The sequence below is a fragment of the Odocoileus virginianus genome, chromosome 5, assembly GCF_023699985.2.
Source record: "Odocoileus virginianus isolate 20LAN1187 ecotype Illinois chromosome 5, Ovbor_1.2, whole genome shotgun sequence".
Classification (NCBI taxonomy): Eukaryota; Metazoa; Chordata; class Mammalia; order Artiodactyla; family Cervidae; genus Odocoileus; species Odocoileus virginianus.
The window spans coordinates 84,113,571-84,130,837 of NC_069678.1; the positions used below are offsets into that span (position 1 = coordinate 84,113,571).

Consider the following 17,267-nt stretch of genomic DNA (forward strand, 5'->3'; position numbering starts at 1 on the left):
ATGATCAGACCCCAAACTAGTCAGTACAATGATGAATAACCAACCTCGCTTAAATCAACTTTTTGAAACCACAAAATTTCCTCCAGATTACTTCCAAAAAGAACAATATGCTTTCATGGGTAATTATGTTCTGATTTCCTTTTGACTCTATTCTTTATATTTGGAAATATTTTTAATGTATTAAAAACAAGATAGAAAAATGACTAACTTTTCCAAAGAATTGAGCCTGTTTTTCTTTCTAACCTACATATTGGATTAAATTAATTCTACAAAACTAGACTTTTGCATTTATATGTACAACAGCAGAGAAATCAACATAATAATACAGAGAAATAGCTTTAGAAATAACTCATTACTGGAAAGCAGAGCTCTAAAAATTAAAACCTATTTTCAATCATTCATACAAATACAGGGAAGAGTCAAGGATAATAAAAGGTGGAATCATTCAGATCTGAATTTGCCTAACATTTTGTGTTTGAGGGACTTTGGTAAGAACTTTCATATGTATTATCGTATTTAAATTAAAGAAGTTTCGTTTAAAAAAAACAAAACAGAACAGAACAGACGTAGTTGCTGAGAAAGAGTGATGACCTGGGAGTTTGGGGGTAGTAAATGCAAACTATTACATTTAGAATGAATGAACAAGGTCCTACTGTATAGCACAGGGAACTGTATTCAATATCCTGTGGATACTGGGAGTATCCATAGGGAACTATATTCAAAACCATAATGGAAAAGAATACAAAACAGAATGTATATTGTATATAACTCCGTCATTTTGCTGTCCCGCAGTGATTGACAGAACATTGTAAACCAACTATGCTTTAATTAAAAAAAAATGACATCTTGTATATGAATCCCTGTACTGGACTATTAAAAGTCTGCATTTACACAGACCTGATGCCCAGTGCAGAGAAGGCCATGGCACCCCACTCCAGTCCTCTTGCCTGGAAAATCCCACGGATGGAGGAGCCTGGTGGGCTGCGGTCCATGGGGTCGCTAACAGTCGGACACGACTGACAGACTTCACTTTCACTTTTCACTTTCATGCATTGGAGAAGGCAACGGCAACCCACTCCAGTGTTCTTGCCTGGAGAATCCAAGGTTGGGGGGAGCCTGGTGGGCTGCCGTCTATGGGGTCGCACAGAGTCGGACACGACTGAAGCAACTTAGCAGCGGCAGCAGCAGATGCCTAGTGGGTCACCACCCTTTAGATGTGTGGACACACAGCACTCATTCATATACACACATGTACATCCCCGGCTTCACAACGAAAATGCAAGCTTCAGAATTAAACCGGCAGGGCTTCCTTGGTGGCTCAGTGTTCAAGAATATGCCTGCTAATGCAGGAGACACGGGTTTGATCCCTGATCTGGGACAATCCTACATGCCGCGGAGGAACGAAGCCTGTGTGCCAGAACTATTGAGTCTGTGCTCTAAAGCCCAGGAGCCACAACTACCGAAGCCCACGTGCCCTAGAGTCCATGCTCAGAAACAAGAGAAGCCACTACAATAAGATCGCACAACTGCAACAAACAGTGACCCCCACTTGCCACAATGAGAGAAAAGCCCATGCAACATCGAAGATCCAGCACAGACAAAAAATAAATAATTGATTAAAAAAAAAAAACCCTAAACTGGCTTCGTGTATGCTAGGGAAAAAACACTCTTCATGTACAAAGCAAGTGGCAGAAGTAAGAAAAAGAGCAGGACACCATCGCAGGAGAGCCAGGATAAAGACCTCATGGGAGTTTTTAGAACCACTACACTTGAGTAGGATCGTGTTTACTACTAGCCACGGTTGGCAGTAAAGCTCAGAAAGGAATCAACACTATAAATAAAGTAAGTGGATAATAATCCATGAAGTGCTGCGCATTACCATGTCGTGTTAGGAGGAGTATGTGTCATCCCAAACATGATCTGGCTCATCCCAATCACTCTCTACATTTTCTCCAGTCTTTTTCTACCCTACCCCCCAGCATTTCCTCATACAGAAGTTATTTTTATTCTTACTATGCCACTCTTCCTTCCCTTTTAAAGGTCTTCGTTACAATGCTCAAAGAAAATCTCACCTCCACCTCATTAAGACCCACAGTCATTATGTGGCCACCTTCTCTTTCCACCAGATGCTATTTTGAGGTCATTTAACTCAGTTCAACCTTTATTGAACTGTTGCGATGAGTCAGACACAGGAATACAAAGATGAGCCAGGTGGTCTCTGCATACCAGTTTATTGTCTCCTTATGGAGAAGGATACTGACATCATTGTAATTCATTCAGTCACTCAACACACATTTATCATTGCACGTAGTCATTCAGTGAAGATTGAGCACCTACTTTGGGCCAAACCCAGTGCTGGTTTTGGGTTTACCCAGCAGGACTCTTGGAGACAAGGACTGAAGTACAAGAGGATTATCATCAGGGTGGTAATTTCAGGAAACACTGGGAGGGGAGTGGAAAAGACAATGCTGCAAATAAAAGGTGTCTTAGGAAGTGAGTGATGACCTTGGCACCAGAGCTTAATCCTGCTGGGCAACAATGAGAAATGGTTTAGTGCACACTCTTTGGTTACCACACCCAAGGGGCGAGGGAGCTAGTGATTTATAATTTTATGTGTATACTAAGTCCGGCTGAGAGCTGATCCAGGGGTGTGGTGTTAATTCCCTGGCCCTTTTGGCTTACCATACATGTGTGGGCAAAGTGAGCTCCTGGAACCAGAGAAAGCCCTCAGGCAGAGATTCACGTACTGATGGTTAGATGCAAGACAGGGGGTGGGGTAGGGGTGCCATCAAGTGTAAGGGCAAAGCGCCATGGGAGAGCCCCTGACAGTGAAGGAACATGCGCCCAGGCACAGTCTTAAGGGCTGGGCACAGGGGCTTAGGTGTGTGAGTGAGACAACATCCCTGGGATTTAAGAAGAAAGAAGACAGACAACTGTAATTAATGTCGGTGAGGTTCTACAGAGCACCTGGGCATTAAGAAGAGTTATCAGTCTGGTTTGGGCAGGGGCTGGGGAGATTCTAACACAATATTAGAAGTGCTCCAGCAGGGATATATATCGGTACAGTGAAGCAAAGGCAGAGGGGACAGCTAGGTGATTATTTCTGAGAGAATCAAGGCAAGTTTCAGAAAGGAGGTGTCAACTCACAGTGCTTCTGGCTCAGAAGAAACATGTATAACTAATAAAAGCTTGATGTCTTATCTCTCGCTGCAAAGGCATGGCAACTCACACACGCTGACTTCAGGAATATCCCAGGGCTATCTGCAAAGGCCTTTCAGGAAGTTGAGGCCACAAGAGATGAAAGGCAATTATGGCAAAGTGGATAAAGTCCTGGCCTCTAAGTCAGAGACTTGATTTAATTTGTGCTGTCATTGAACAGCTTGGCAAGACAAAAAATGTCCCTGGGTCTCAGTTTCCTCTTCTGTAAAACAGAAGAACTTGAAAACCTTCCTCTCTCCCTCACCTCACCAACACAATCTTTCCTGCAACCACAAAGACAACTCTCATCAAGCCCTTTCCCCCTTTCACATCAGTCTCTGAAGACTCCAGTCTCCAAGGCCATGTCCCTGGACTCTGATCCACACCCACCCCAGTTCTGACAGTGCCTTTTCTACTCCCACCTTCCATCTCCCCTGTGCCCTAGGGGACTCAGTCAATGGGACTCAGTGGGCGGCAAATCCCCTATCCTTGACCTTTTCGTGAGTGTTCCTTTCCTCTTCTTGAGTCTAATTGACCCCTGCCTCTCGCCAGTGGTACTGCTTCTTACTCCCTCCCAAGCCACGGAGGTTTTCTCTCTCTCATGCCCGGGGTCACTGGGCCTGGAGGTAGGAGAGACATGCTCCTTGCTTCTCATTGTGGCTTGACCATCCCCCTTCTCTCCTCCTAAAACACCCAGTCTGACTCTCGTCCAACACCACCACATCTCCCTACTTGTGCAGGTCTTCTAAGGCTCCCAGTCACTCCCCTGTCCTTGAAGCTTTAGCTCCAGACTCACTGACTCTCTTGCACTGTCATATATACTGGTGACTTCAATATCCCAATGCAGGGGACCTGGGTTTGATACCTGGTCAGGGAACTAGATCCCACATGCTGCAACTAAAGATGCTGCATGCTGCAGGGAAGATCAAAGATCCCATGTGTTGCAACTGAGACCCAGTGCAGCCAAAGAAAGAAGTCAGTGAATTAAAATTTTTAAAAAAGAATTCTTCCAATGCCCAGGTCTCTCTGCTTTTTTACTTCCTTTCCTCCAAGGATCCTGTCCATCACCCCAGCCCAGCCACCACTCCCAGTTACATTCCAGACTTTATGCAGTGATTATAACTCCCATCTCCAACCACTGCCTCCTATCTTTCCAGCTCACTCTCTCATACCCCAACTCCAGCCACACTTTGATACCATCTGGAACTCCCATGCATGGATCCCCCATCTTTTTACTGCCCTTCACCCCCTTCATGCCCTCACTTCCTCCCTTACACTATTTAAATTCCACAGTGAAGGGCCACACACGTACCTTCATGTCCTTGCACCCATTTCTCACTTGGCTAAAGCACAATCCCAGTAACCCTGATCCCACTCTGCCTACTTCATGTGTCCTCCTGTGCAATGGAGCATGGCTGGAGAAAAAACACACAAACCTGTTGGCTGGGCTCAAGGGCATCCTTATTGCTGCCTGGTAAGCAATTCTGTTTCCCTAGTTCATTCACTCTCCCTCAACCCCAAACAACTATTTCACACTTTGTCTTCTTGCCTCAAATCTTTACTTCTTCCTACCTCCTTCTCATTCTGACTCTTCCTATTACAATGATTCCGAAGCAATCGGAAAAGAACTTCTCTGTTAAGTTTCCACTATCACATCTACCCACCTGCCTGTACCTGTGTCAATAGGTTACCTCCTCTATTATACAGTGGCTGAAGTGTCCTTGTTCCTAGCTTAAGCCAACTTCTTGAAATATACATTCAATCCCAACCCCTCTCAGGCATGTAAGGCACTGCTCCAGCAATTAACCTCCTCCTCCTAAATCTCCCATTTCCCTCTATCAGATCATTCACACTAACATAAAATATGGTATTATTTCTCTTCTTTAATAAAAGCCTCTCAAATTCATCTTTGAGCAATATCTTAGCTCAAGCTGCTATTACAAAGTACCATAGTCTGGGTGGCTTAAACAACAGACATATATCTTGCACAGTTATGGACGCTGGAAGTCTGATATTGGAGTGGCAGCATTATTGTGTTTTGTTCCTGCTGGCAGTTAGCTGCCTTTTTGCTGTATCCTCACATGGCAAGGAGAAAGAGACAAAGATCAAGTTCTCCCAACTCCAGTTATAAAGGCACTAATCGGATCATGAAGACCCCACCCTCATGATCTCATCTAAATCTCATGACTCAAAAGGCTACCTCGAGATACCATCACATCAGAGGTTAGGGCTTCAATATATGAATTTTGGGAGAACACAATTCTGTCCATACAAGTTATCAATCCATTCTTCACCTCTTCATTATAATAAAACTCCTAAGACAGTGTGTATATTCACTGTGTTCCATTACTTCATTGAAACTGCTCTTATCAGAGTCACTAATGCCAAGCCCACAGTTTAAATCCAATGGTCAATTCTCAGTCCTCATCTTACTTGATTTACCAACCACAGCTGAAAGAGTCTCATCATGTCTTCCTTCTTTAAATATTTTCTCCCCTCAGCTTCCAGCACACCACACTCTCCACGGTTTACTTCTTTTACTTAGGATTCTTTGCTGGTTCCTCTCCCTGTCCCCAGAGTTTCCCCAACGGTTCAGCAGTAAAGAATATGCCTGCAGTGCAGGAGAAGTGGGTTCGATCCCTGAGTGTGGAAGATCCCCTGGAGGAGGAAACGGCAACCCACTCCAGTATTCTTGCCTGGAAAAAATCCCATGGACAGAGGAGCCTGGTGGGCTTGCAAGAGTCAGAGATGACTGAGTGACTTAGCATGCATTCTCCCTCTCCCCAACCACTAAACAGTGGAGTGTCCCAGAGCTCAGTCCTTGGATCTCTTTTCTCTCTGTAGTCACTCCTGGGATAGGTGTATAGAGATGCTCCTACTTTTGCTATCCTCAGGCCAGGACTTTCCCCTGAATTGCAACTGATATGATAAACTGCCTACTTACCATTTCCATTTGGATGTTTAATGGGCACCTTAGGCAGTCCTGATCCTCACCACTTACCCAAACCTACTCCCCTCACACCCTTTCCATATGAGTAAACAGTAAACCTGATTCTCATAGCTGCTTAGGGCAGACATTGGAACTTTGAAGGCCTTGATTAGTCTTTCTTACATGTCCAACGTCCGATCCAGTAGGCAAATCCTGACAACGCTGTCTTCAAAATATATCCAGTCACTTTTCCCCTCCCCCCCGAAATCATTCTAGTCCAACAATCAGCATCCTTCATCTCTCACCGGGGCTGCAGCAACACCCTCCCAGGCGATCTCTCTGCCTGTGTGTGCCCTTGCTGCCACCAGTCTGTTCTCACACTATGGCCAGTGTGATCCTGTGCACATAGGGCAGGTCACATCTCCTCTCTGCTCAGAATTCTTCAGTGGATTCCTAGCTCATTCGAGGTAAGGTAGAAAGTACATCCATGACTCACAAGGCCCTATATATGGGCTCCCCTCCCACCCTCACCTTTCTGACCTCCTCTCCTGAGGCTCATTCTTAACTCATTCTGCTCTGGCCACACTGGTTTCCTTGCTCTTCCCTCTCCCTGAACCCCCCTATTCCCGGATATCCCAAACAGCTTGTGTCCTTATCTCCTTCAGGTCTTTGACTTGAACCTCATGTTCTGGGTGAAGATCACTCCAGCCACCCTCTCTAAAATGACAATCCTTTCTCTCACCCCCAGAAATGTGATACTTTTTCTTCCTTTTTCCTTCTTTCCTCCTTAGCTCTTTTCACCAAATGCTAATATATTTTACCTCGTTTCTATTCTGTTTCCCCATCTAGAATGTACTCTCCTCTAGAGGCAGGGATTTCTGTTTTGTTCTGATGCCTAGATCAATACTCCACACATAGTAGGCAGTCAACAGATATTTATTGAGCAAATGAATGAACAAAATCATAATAATGAGGGAGACTGTGTCTGTTCTTACTCTCCATTGTGTGTCCAGCACTTAACACAGCACCTGGCCTGGCACAGAGTGGGCACCCATTTGATATTTGTGGAACGAAGTAAAGGAATGAACAGGATAGTTGTGAAGATTAACTGACACATAAACGATATTAAACTATTAGGAGGAGAAGGGGGCAACAGAATGAGATGGTTGGATGGCATTACTGACTCAATGAACATGAATCTGAGCAAACTCTGGGAGATAGTGAAGGATGGGGAAGCCTGGAACTCTGCAATTTATGGGGTAGCAAACAGCTGGATACAACTTAGTGACTAAACAACAGCATCAACAATAACAATACCAGAGTTATCAGAATAAGGAAGCATTATTCCTGTTTATTCTTCGATGCATAGTAACTTAATTGTATCCCTTCCTCACAATGAAATTTTGAGTTACTTTTTAATAGTGAAGGATCAAGTAGAATTAGATTGAGAATTCTGGAGCCTGTTTTAGCTTTGTAACAAAACAATATAAAATTCAAATAAGGTGAAGTCTCTCTGGGAAATAGGTACTATGGCCCACCTATCTACTGGAGAAGTTGGTGGAGCGGGGTAAACCTATCAGTAATGTACCTGGATGTCAGTGGACTCTCTACTAAGAAGGGGAATGACAAGGGGGATGGATGGATGCAGATGACCTGGACCTCTCTAATGAGGGCTGTATCCCTTCTATCAGGCAAGCTTAACCAATCTGGTGGAGGGTATGGTAGTAACAACGGGTGATTCAGAAACCTATAAAGTAGGGCTCTGAGATCCACTAAGGACCCCCATCTATTAGTTCTAGAACATTTTCCAACACAGTTCATGAGCTGTCCCTAAAAAGAGCTGTTAGAAACATCAACATAAACCACATTTCAGCCCATCCTCAGTCCTGGAGGTCAGCCCACAGTAATAAATGTGGACCCATGGGGTAAAGCATATCCATTCAGCACTCACGTCAGTCTGGAAACATTATATGGTCGGTGCTTCCACCCACTCCCTGATCTTTCCACTAGTGCTGGATACTGGTTTATTCGGATTACAGGGTGTCAGGCACAGGCCTTTAGCATGGACTAAGGTTAAAGATCAACCTTTGTGCACAAAGTTGAGCCTGGTACCCTTTCTTGCTACTGTCTTCCTGCACAGCAGTGGGAATCCATCCTTTCTCTGCAAGGCCCCTGTTCTCTTTTGGAAGGCTGAGATAAGACCATTTCCTCATTCAAATTTAATTAAGATTTCTCCCCACCCAAACATTTTAAATCTTACACACCTGATTCCTACAAAGAACCACGTTGGAGTCTCCCAGAACACCTTAATGTAAAGAACCTGACCTAGAAACTGCCATGCAGCCACCAAGGTTTTAACTCTGAAAGTAAGGGAAGAATGCTGAATCATCCTGCTCCTAGGAGCCAAACTGTAACACATCCTCATTTCCAGGTCAACTCATCTCTTCTGTCTTGGTTTCTGTTCCTGAGTTTGGGGCTATACTTGTTTCTTGAGACAGTTAATTGTAAAGACCTGTGGGTGGTCAAAACACTTGATTTGCACCAGTGACTCTGACCTCAAATAAACAAACATCCTCATCATGAAAACAGTTATGCATCCAATCATGAAATCCCAGACACAGCAGCTAAATACAGCACAAGTCTCACATACCTGCATTAGCCTCTTACATAGCTGTACTAGCTTTTAAAGGCACTTCATTCAGTCATCCAACAAATGTCAACTGAAGGTCTACTATGTACCTGTTCTGGAGCATGCATTTGAGCAATATCCAGTCATTTAGGGGGTGAGAGGAGATGAACTTTGTAAATAGGTAGATTACAATAAAACACAATGAATGCTATCTTATTTGGCAGCAGATGGGAGAGATGCTTGGGGGCCAGGTAAGGAGTCAAGACAGACTTTAAAGAAAGACTTGAGCTGCATATGAAGGGTGAATAAAAATAATAAAAAATAAACAAACAAACAAAAACAAAGGGTGAATATGAGCTCCCCATGGGACAGGGAGCTGGACCAGATGAGCATCTCAGGCAGAAGCAGTTTCAGTGCAAGGGGCAAGCTGAAGTCAGTGCAGGCTGACGCATGGGATGGAGTGGAAGCAAGGAAACAGAAAGTGCTGAGCCCAGAATTACTCAGTGTTGGTCCCCAACTGCCAGCCAGCACCATATGCCCAGACACTCTGACTGGGCACATAATTATCAGATTAATATGTAAAAAGAAACTTGGCCTATGGCATATGATAAAAACTCCATGTGTTTTGAGTATTCCTATGTGCATTTTGGTGCCATATTCACCACCACTGTATCCTCAGGATTGAGAATCATTAATAAAAATGTGTTGAACGAATGCAGAATTTGTGGTTTCTAAGAAGGACATGGCGATGCACAGATTCCCATAATGCTACATCCAGCAGGAAGGTGAAGGGATAGTGTTTTCTACAGAATTGCTTCAGTCACCTGAAGGTCATTCACTCTTCCCAGTAGTCTCCCCACCCGAATCTATGCTCAGTAGAGCAGACCACTGGGTTAAAAAGAATAACCATAAAACCTCGTATTTGCCCCATTTCTTCAGTTTACTTGTATTATTCTGTTTAAAATAACTGCAGTGTTTAAATGCAAAACTTTGATCCTCTTGTCTGAATTCTACTTCAGATATAACCTGAAATTCTTATCTCTGGATTTAGATTCCCACTAGCCTCCATGGAGGCAAGATGGGCAATGAATTTAAGGAACTGGTGGAGTCACTGCCCGTTCTTGTCTCAAAATGACCCCTTTATCTACTCCCACATGAATCTAAAGAAAGAATGGAAAGAAGCAAAGATACGAAGCCTGAGTAAAGGTGACACTTTAACTTCCTAAACTATCACATTACTCTGAAACATCACTGTCTAGCCTCAATTTAATGTAATTCTGTTCAGTTTCATATCTACTGAGAAAAGTATTGAGCTGGCCAAAAAGTTCATTCGAGTTCTTCCATAACATCTTACAGAAAACTCCGAACTTTCGGGCAATACTATAGGTTGCAGATATCCAAGGATACACTTATTCCATTATCACTGGCTGGGAATTAGATCTGGTTGTTAACCATCCATTTGCTGCTAACTAGCTGGATGGCACTGAGCATGTCACTCCATCTCTTTGATCATTAGGTTTTTCATTTATAAAATGAAGGGGTCAGAGTGGATGATCCCAAACTCCTTCCCAGCTCCCACAATAATTCTCAAATAGGCAAGGATATCAGTACCATTGTAACTCTTTCTGGATTTCAAAGCCAGTAAATTCTAGAGTTTATTTCAGAGGAATACTTTGGCTTAACAAATTACCAAGTTTTCTATAACTGACCCTAGAAGAAACTGGGAAATAGACTGTATATCTTAATTCATTTAAATACATTTACTGAGTGCCTATTACGTGAGAGGCACTATTTAGACACTGTTAAAGCACTGAGCAAAGCAAAGAAGCCCAGTATTCTCACAGAACTCACTTACTTGTGTTTTAATTAATCCCCCCATGCACCATGCACCGAATAAGTCTTTTGACTGCTTTAGACAGCAGAAACAGTGATCTAATAGGTTTGTTTTATGCATTGTGACTTGTGTGAGGCAATCACTGAATTAGCAAAAAATTAAAACTGCTTCAAAAAGTACCTGTGTTCAAGGTCTTGATCGACTAGGCAAATAACTACGTAGATCTTCTTGTAGTTTAGAAAGAAGTAACTACTGGCTTCTGAATAGACTGAGATACATTCACACATGAATTCCAGCAAAATTTTAAGACACTAAACAAAAGAGTGGAAATGTTTCCTGCAGCATTAGAATTTAATTTTCTATTTTCCTATGACTGACTGTTTAAAATGGGGTTTTAGATACAAAACAGAGAACATTCCCCTACTCTTTCATGGAATGCATGATGGGTCTATAAAAAGGAAAATGATGTAGAATGATGTGCCTATATCTCAAAAAAGGCAACTTTACAGGCTGAAAAAAAAAATTAAGAAAGAGCAAACTCTTAGGGGTGGAAAGATGTATATACTAGATCTAGATCAGGAAAATATGACAGATCATCCCATTTAAGTATAGTACTGACAGACAATTTTACAGTTGGAGGAACCCTAACCCTTAGATTTATAAATGAGAAAGCTGAGATTCAAAGACATAAAGAGACCTGGCCAGGGCAAAGCCAAGATACTTGTTAGTAGCAAAACTGTAATAATCCAATTCTGCTGATTACTCGTCTAGGAATCCAGTTCAGCGTTAACTGAGAATTTTTAGCAAATCGAGACTAGAGAGTGGGAGCCCTTTATGGTTGACAGCCACTCTTTTAGACGAAATGCATATGACACCCAGTGTTTGGAGTATATTTCTCCAACAGACTATTCCATCTGATAGTACTTATGAAGGTTTTTGATTAATTTATGGATGAAACATTTAGAACAGATATAGTCCACTTAGAAATAGGTCATATTCAAAATCTCATGTGTATGTAGCCTGTTTAGAAGTTGGGACCCCTTTCCCCTGCCAAAGAAAAGTAACAAATTATGAGTTTATTTAACCAGGCATGATTGAAACAATATAAATGATATTCCGAGAAGCACTCTCAGTGGGCCCAAAGCTCCTTGGGTCCTGGACCCCTCTGGATACCTCCATACTAGAGGCTGCAGAGACTCAAATACTGCAAGCCAGGGGAAGGCTCCTAAACTAGGATTCTTAAGCCAGAAACTGTTTATATTAGAATAATTAAGAATATCCAAAAACACAAAACATTTTGAGGTCATGGTCACAGCTGATAACCATGTCTTACTGGCCCCCTCCCATTCCCTACTCCCCAAATCTCTCGAACACAGCGGTGGAGAAATCAATGCAGCCAGAATGGTCTCTACCCGAAATCTTGACTTTTCTGAAATCAGAATTTAATACTTTCAGAGAGGAAGATCAGTTTAAAGAAAACCCATCAAAGGTCTCCTCTCCTACTTTATACTCAAGAGGTGATTCTAATCTTTCTCAGATTTCTCCCCATCTGCAGGTTCCTAGCTTGGGAATAATAGTCTATGCAGTGCACTGCTGATGCTTAGACACTCTTGGAAAACTTTTAAAAACATTCATCTTATTGGCAATTTTGTAAATTTAGTGTTGGCTCCTATAAATCTAAACCGGCAGGGTACTGAAGCGAGCAGAATTTGCTAATTTGGGGCTAGCTTCATTTTCCTCGGACCTCCAGGTGACTTCAGGTGAATTCAAGTTCCTTCCAGACTAAGTCTCCTAAGTGAATTAAACCCCGTTCTCAAATCTTGGCCTCAGGGCAGATGCTGGTGGTCAAGAAAGCTCCCAAGGTTAGGGAATTTCTCTAACCCGAAGAGGTCTCTCGGGGGAGAGCGGCAGGTTTGCGTGACCCAAAGGAGACTTGGCCGGGGGAGGCCCGATGCGCGGGCCCACTCGCTGGTTCTCGGGGACCCCGGAGCGCCACCCCACCCTCCCGGGCCCACCTAGCTCACCGAGGTTGCCGCCGACGATGGTGACGGCGATCTGGTCCATGAGCACCGCCCGGAAGCGCACGTCCTGCTCGGAGCAGCGCTGCCGGAGGGCGCGCAGGATCTGCACCTGCGGGTAGTCCTCGCGGATGCGCCGGTCCGTCAGGAACCAGAGCTGGGAGCACATGGCGGCCAGGGCGGCGGCGCCCGGTGGGGCACGGGCCCCCTCGGCGCCCCGGGCCGCTCGCTCGGGCTGGCGGGCGGGCGGCCGGCGTCCCGGCGAGCGCGCGCCGCGGCTCCGCTCCCGCCGGTGCGCCAGGCGCCTCTGCAGCCCTGACCCAGCGAATCTGCCCGGCCACTCAGCGCCGCCGCCGGCCCCGGCCAGCCAATCAGCGCGCGGCGGCGGGCGCGGGCCGGCCACGGGGCCAGCTGCAGAGGCGGCCGCGGCGGGCGGCGCCCGGGAGGGGCGGCGGGGCCGGGGCCTGCGGCGGCCGGGGGAGGGGACCCGAGCGGGGCTGGTGGCCGGGGGGAGCCCTGAGCGAGACAGGCGGCGGCGAGGCTGAGCGAGGGCATCCCTGCCCCGCGCTGGACCCCGGTGGGCGTGGCGCTGCCGGCCTGGGTGGGGCGACCCGAGCGGGAGGGGTCGGGGCTGCTATCCAGGGAAGCGGAGAGGGTGTCCCGGCTGACGGACTAATGGTCCGCAGCGGGCAGCGGGATGCTTCCCAAAGGCCATCCCGAACACCTAGGGGCTGGGTGCATCAGCGGCCCCTACGGAACCCGAGAAGGGCCCCGAGGACTTCCTAAGGGAGACTCCAGGGCCTGGCGAAGGTCATCCAGCTAGGCCCCCGGTTAGCCCCTTGGCCTTGGACTCCTCTGCCCAAATCGTGGCCTGGAGCTGGGGAGTGGGGAGAGAAGGAGGGAGTTGGGTTGTTTGGGTTGAGGGTCCAGATAATTTGAAGGTGCATTTCTCAGGGTCTCCGGTTTTTCCCTCGGACACCCGCTCCCAGGTTGCAGCAGTTCTGGGTCTGTAGAACCTCAATGTGAAGAAAACAGATGAGTCCTTTTCGTCAGAAGGATCACTAGTTGGTCTTCCCCCATCCCTCTAGACCATACAACTGAGTCATCATTAAACACTGTCCTTGGCCCTAGCCAATTGCAAATTCTGCCAGCAAACAACAGTGTTTGTAGCCAGACTTTACTTTCTAAATAACTGCAGGACTGAAGTTAGCCATCTTTGGAGACTGCATTTGCTCTTCCGACTCATTAAAATATTTATCCTTTTTTTTTTTTTTTTTTTTGGCTTAGGGAGGCAAGAGGAATTTCAAAGCAGACCAAGCAATAACAATTTAGAAATGGGTTAAGATACCTCAGGTAAGGTATAGGCTTCACTATATATATGTATTTTGCAGGTGTGTGCATTTATTACCCACTTGATGTCTTGATGTGCCTTATGTGGTTGGAAAAGTTCTAAGTAGAATTTCAAAAATTAATTCTTTTTCAAGAATTAATAAATTAGCAGGAACCTAGTGCCCCATGACTTAGTAACTTTCAAAACTGTCTTCTAACCACAGATAGACTTGGGGACTAGAGGCTCTATCTTCTACCTTGACCATTTTCTTAATGTCCCATGGTGTATATTTTGTAGACCTTAATGCTTTCTACTTGGCTTCTGCAGTATCATACATAGGATGGCTATAAGATGATCAGAACCATAGTTGTCTGGAACAATAATGTGTGTATGAGTCAGTAAATTTAGGAATTGCTTACAATCCATTTTCATAGTCATCTTCATAAGTTGAGAATGTTTAATTCATATGCAAGTGGCTACTAAGATCTCCAATTTTCTCCAAAACCCAGGTTTGAAGAGAACAGGATCTGGGGATCCAGATGTTATCATCGCTTCTTCATTGTCTTTGCTCACGCTCCCTAGATGGTTGCTATCACCCTGTGATCTCTCTTTTCTAGGATGGATGATAAGTGAGGCCCTTGATAGTGACACATCCAGTTAGGAGATAGCTAAGCTTATGTTCCCAGGCCGTGCAGTAGTAAAAAAAAAAAAAAATCTGCCTGCCAATGTAGGAGATGCAAGAGATGTGAGTTCAATCCCTGGGTCGGGAAGATGCCCTGGAATAGGAAATGGCAACCCACTCCAGTATTCTTGCCTAGAAAATTCCATGGACAGGGTACGCTGGTGGTCTACAGTCCATGGGGCCACAAAGTGTCTGACATGACTGAACAACTGAGCACACAGACAATATTTCTTCATAGATGACTCCCAAATTCAGTTTTAACCCTGACATCTCCTGAGCTTCAACAATAAAAAAAATGCTGTCCTGCCATCACCTCACTGTCCCTAGAGCTAAACTCATTCTGTCCCCCTTCATTCCTGATTCAGCCATCTTAAACAATAAGGAAAATGTATTGTCTCATGTAACAAAAGATGTAGAGGTAGGTAGTTCAAAGGTTTGTTCATTTAACAGCTCAGTGACCTTCTCAGGTACCCAAACTCTTTCCATCTTTCCACTCTGACTACCTAAGGCCAGTGTCCCTTATAGTTACAAAATGGCTGCCATAATTCCAGCTGGCAGATGCGTGCACATCACGTCCAATGGAAGTAGAGAGACTGTTTCTTCCCATGTGTCTCTTAGTTAGCAGGGAAAACCTGTCTCAGAAGCCTGTAAGCAGACTTCTCATGCTCCTCCCACATCTGAACCAGTCACCAGCAGGGAGTAAGAAACCATCATGAATTACTTAATCATGATTTCCCTCTGTGGCTTGAGAATTGAAATCCCACCATCCTCAACAAGCATATTTAGAATTAGGTGAATCCCTAGGCAAAAATTGGGGTTCTCTTACAGGATGGAAAATAGATGTTGGAAGGACAAACAATGGTGTTTGATACAGATGAGTAATAAGGAAAATGTAACAGGAAAAGCCAGGTCAGGCTGTGGTAACAAGTGATTCCAAAGTGGCTTACAACAGTGAAGTTTTATTTCTTGAAACGCCAAACATGCCCATAACAGATCAGTTTGGCATATTTGAGGTTGTCTTCATGCCAGGACTCAGATTGATAGAGTAAGCTTTTAAAAAAAAAAATTCGTGTTTATTTAGTTAGTTTTTTGGCTCTGCTGGGTGTTCATTGCTATACGTCTTTTCTCCAGTTGCTGAGAGTGAGGACTACTCTCTAGTTGTGGTGCGTGGACTTATTGCGGTGGCTTCACTTGTTGCAGAACACAGGCTAGAGAGCACGTGGGCTTCAGTGGTTGCAGCCCATGAGTTCAGTTGTTGTGGTTCCCAGGCTCAGTAGTTGTAGCACACAATCTTAGTTGCCCCACCGCATGTGGGATCTGCCCAGATCAGGGATCAAACCCATGTCTTCTGCATTGGCAAGCAGATTCTTTACTACTCAGCCACCAGGGAAGCCCTAGAGTAAGCTTTATCTGGAACAATGTTGGTCTCATGAAAAGGGGAAAATGATGATAGTGAATCACGTGCTGATTCTTGATACTTCTGCCTGGCACTTTTACTTGTTAGAGCTCACGTTTTGTTGGTCAGAACAAGTTCACCTGGTCAAACCTGATATCAGTAGGGACCAAGTCTAAGGTTAGGAAAGTATGATCCTTTCCTGGAAAGAGCAGCAAAAATTTGTAAAAAAGAAACACAAAACTGTGACCAACAATGTGGATTGCCACACTCAAGGATGAGAAATAGCCAAATCCTACTCTGCTGATCATCTCTCCTCTCTTTAGAGTTCCCGAGGGAACTATACAGAAGAAAGAAATTGGAATAGGAACCAAAGGATCATTTTATTCATAGCTGAGCTAGCACCCAATAACCTCCAGAGAAGAACTCTGCCAAAAGACTGAATCACATGGCTTAGGTTTAAGGCTGAAGTGAAGCTTTGTAATTCCCTGCTCCACCTCCACCCTCTAGATTTGGGGACTGTCATGCGTAAGCATGCCTGCAGAAAAAGAGAAGATGATCAGGTATGCTAGCAGACTGGCTTTATTCATCCAGGTGTGCATCAAATAGAAAGTGAACTGGTCCTACTTGGAGCAAGAGCAGCACTCCTGACCATGTGACCCCTCAAAACAAAGTGATCCCAACCACTGTTGAAGTGTGGACTCGTTAGTGTCCTGGGCTCTGATCAACCAGGTTAGTAACTGCTTCCATCTGAAGGTAGCTAGTCACAGGGTAGGGCAGAGGAAAAGGGAATTCTTTCTTGTTCTCACATTCTTATTTTTGTTCTCTCTTAACCATTAGGAAGAGGGGTAAATAAATGAGTATTTGTTGTCTATTTGCCTCCTCATCTAGACTGTAAGCCTCTCAGGAACAAAGGTCAATGCATTGAGCATCATGTTTCCACATGTGGTAGGTACTCAAGTTTATGCTGATGAAGTTATGAATGTCATGTAAGAGACATCACTGCAATTTCAGTTGTCAAAATTGTGGTCAGTTACAGATGTACTAGGTTTTTGTGACCTGGGATTCTGGAGCCCTATTTCTTGTCTTACTTCCAACTTTCACTATATACTGGCACAACAGGGTACTGAAATGTGGGTCTGCACAGTGGAAAGAAAGTGAAAGCCTTCATAAATATTACATGTGACCCCAAACAGATTGATATACCAAGTTAGAAGATTTAATTGACCTCAGTAAATTAGAGAAATTATCATT

At 44.6% G+C, this 17,267-nt stretch overlaps 1 protein-coding gene and 1 pseudogene across 1 annotated transcript in view; one reads left to right on the top strand and one right to left on the bottom strand.

Moving 5' to 3' along the window:
* RIMKLA (ribosomal modification protein rimK like family member A) overlaps window positions 1-12,888 on the bottom strand; it is a 33,413-nt gene extending 20,525 nt beyond the window's left edge. Inside the window, exon 1 of the mRNA XM_020914758.2 lies at window positions 12,615-12,888. Coding sequence (XP_020770417.1) covers window positions 12,615-12,777 — 163 coding nt within the window. The 5' untranslated portion in view covers window positions 12,778-12,888. The remainder of the gene's footprint in view (window positions 1-12,614) is intronic.
* A 211-nt stretch (window positions 12,889-13,099) lies between these two features.
* LOC110151383 (small ribosomal subunit protein eS10-like) overlaps window positions 13,100-17,267 on the top strand; it is a 41,160-nt pseudogene continuing 36,992 nt past the window's right edge.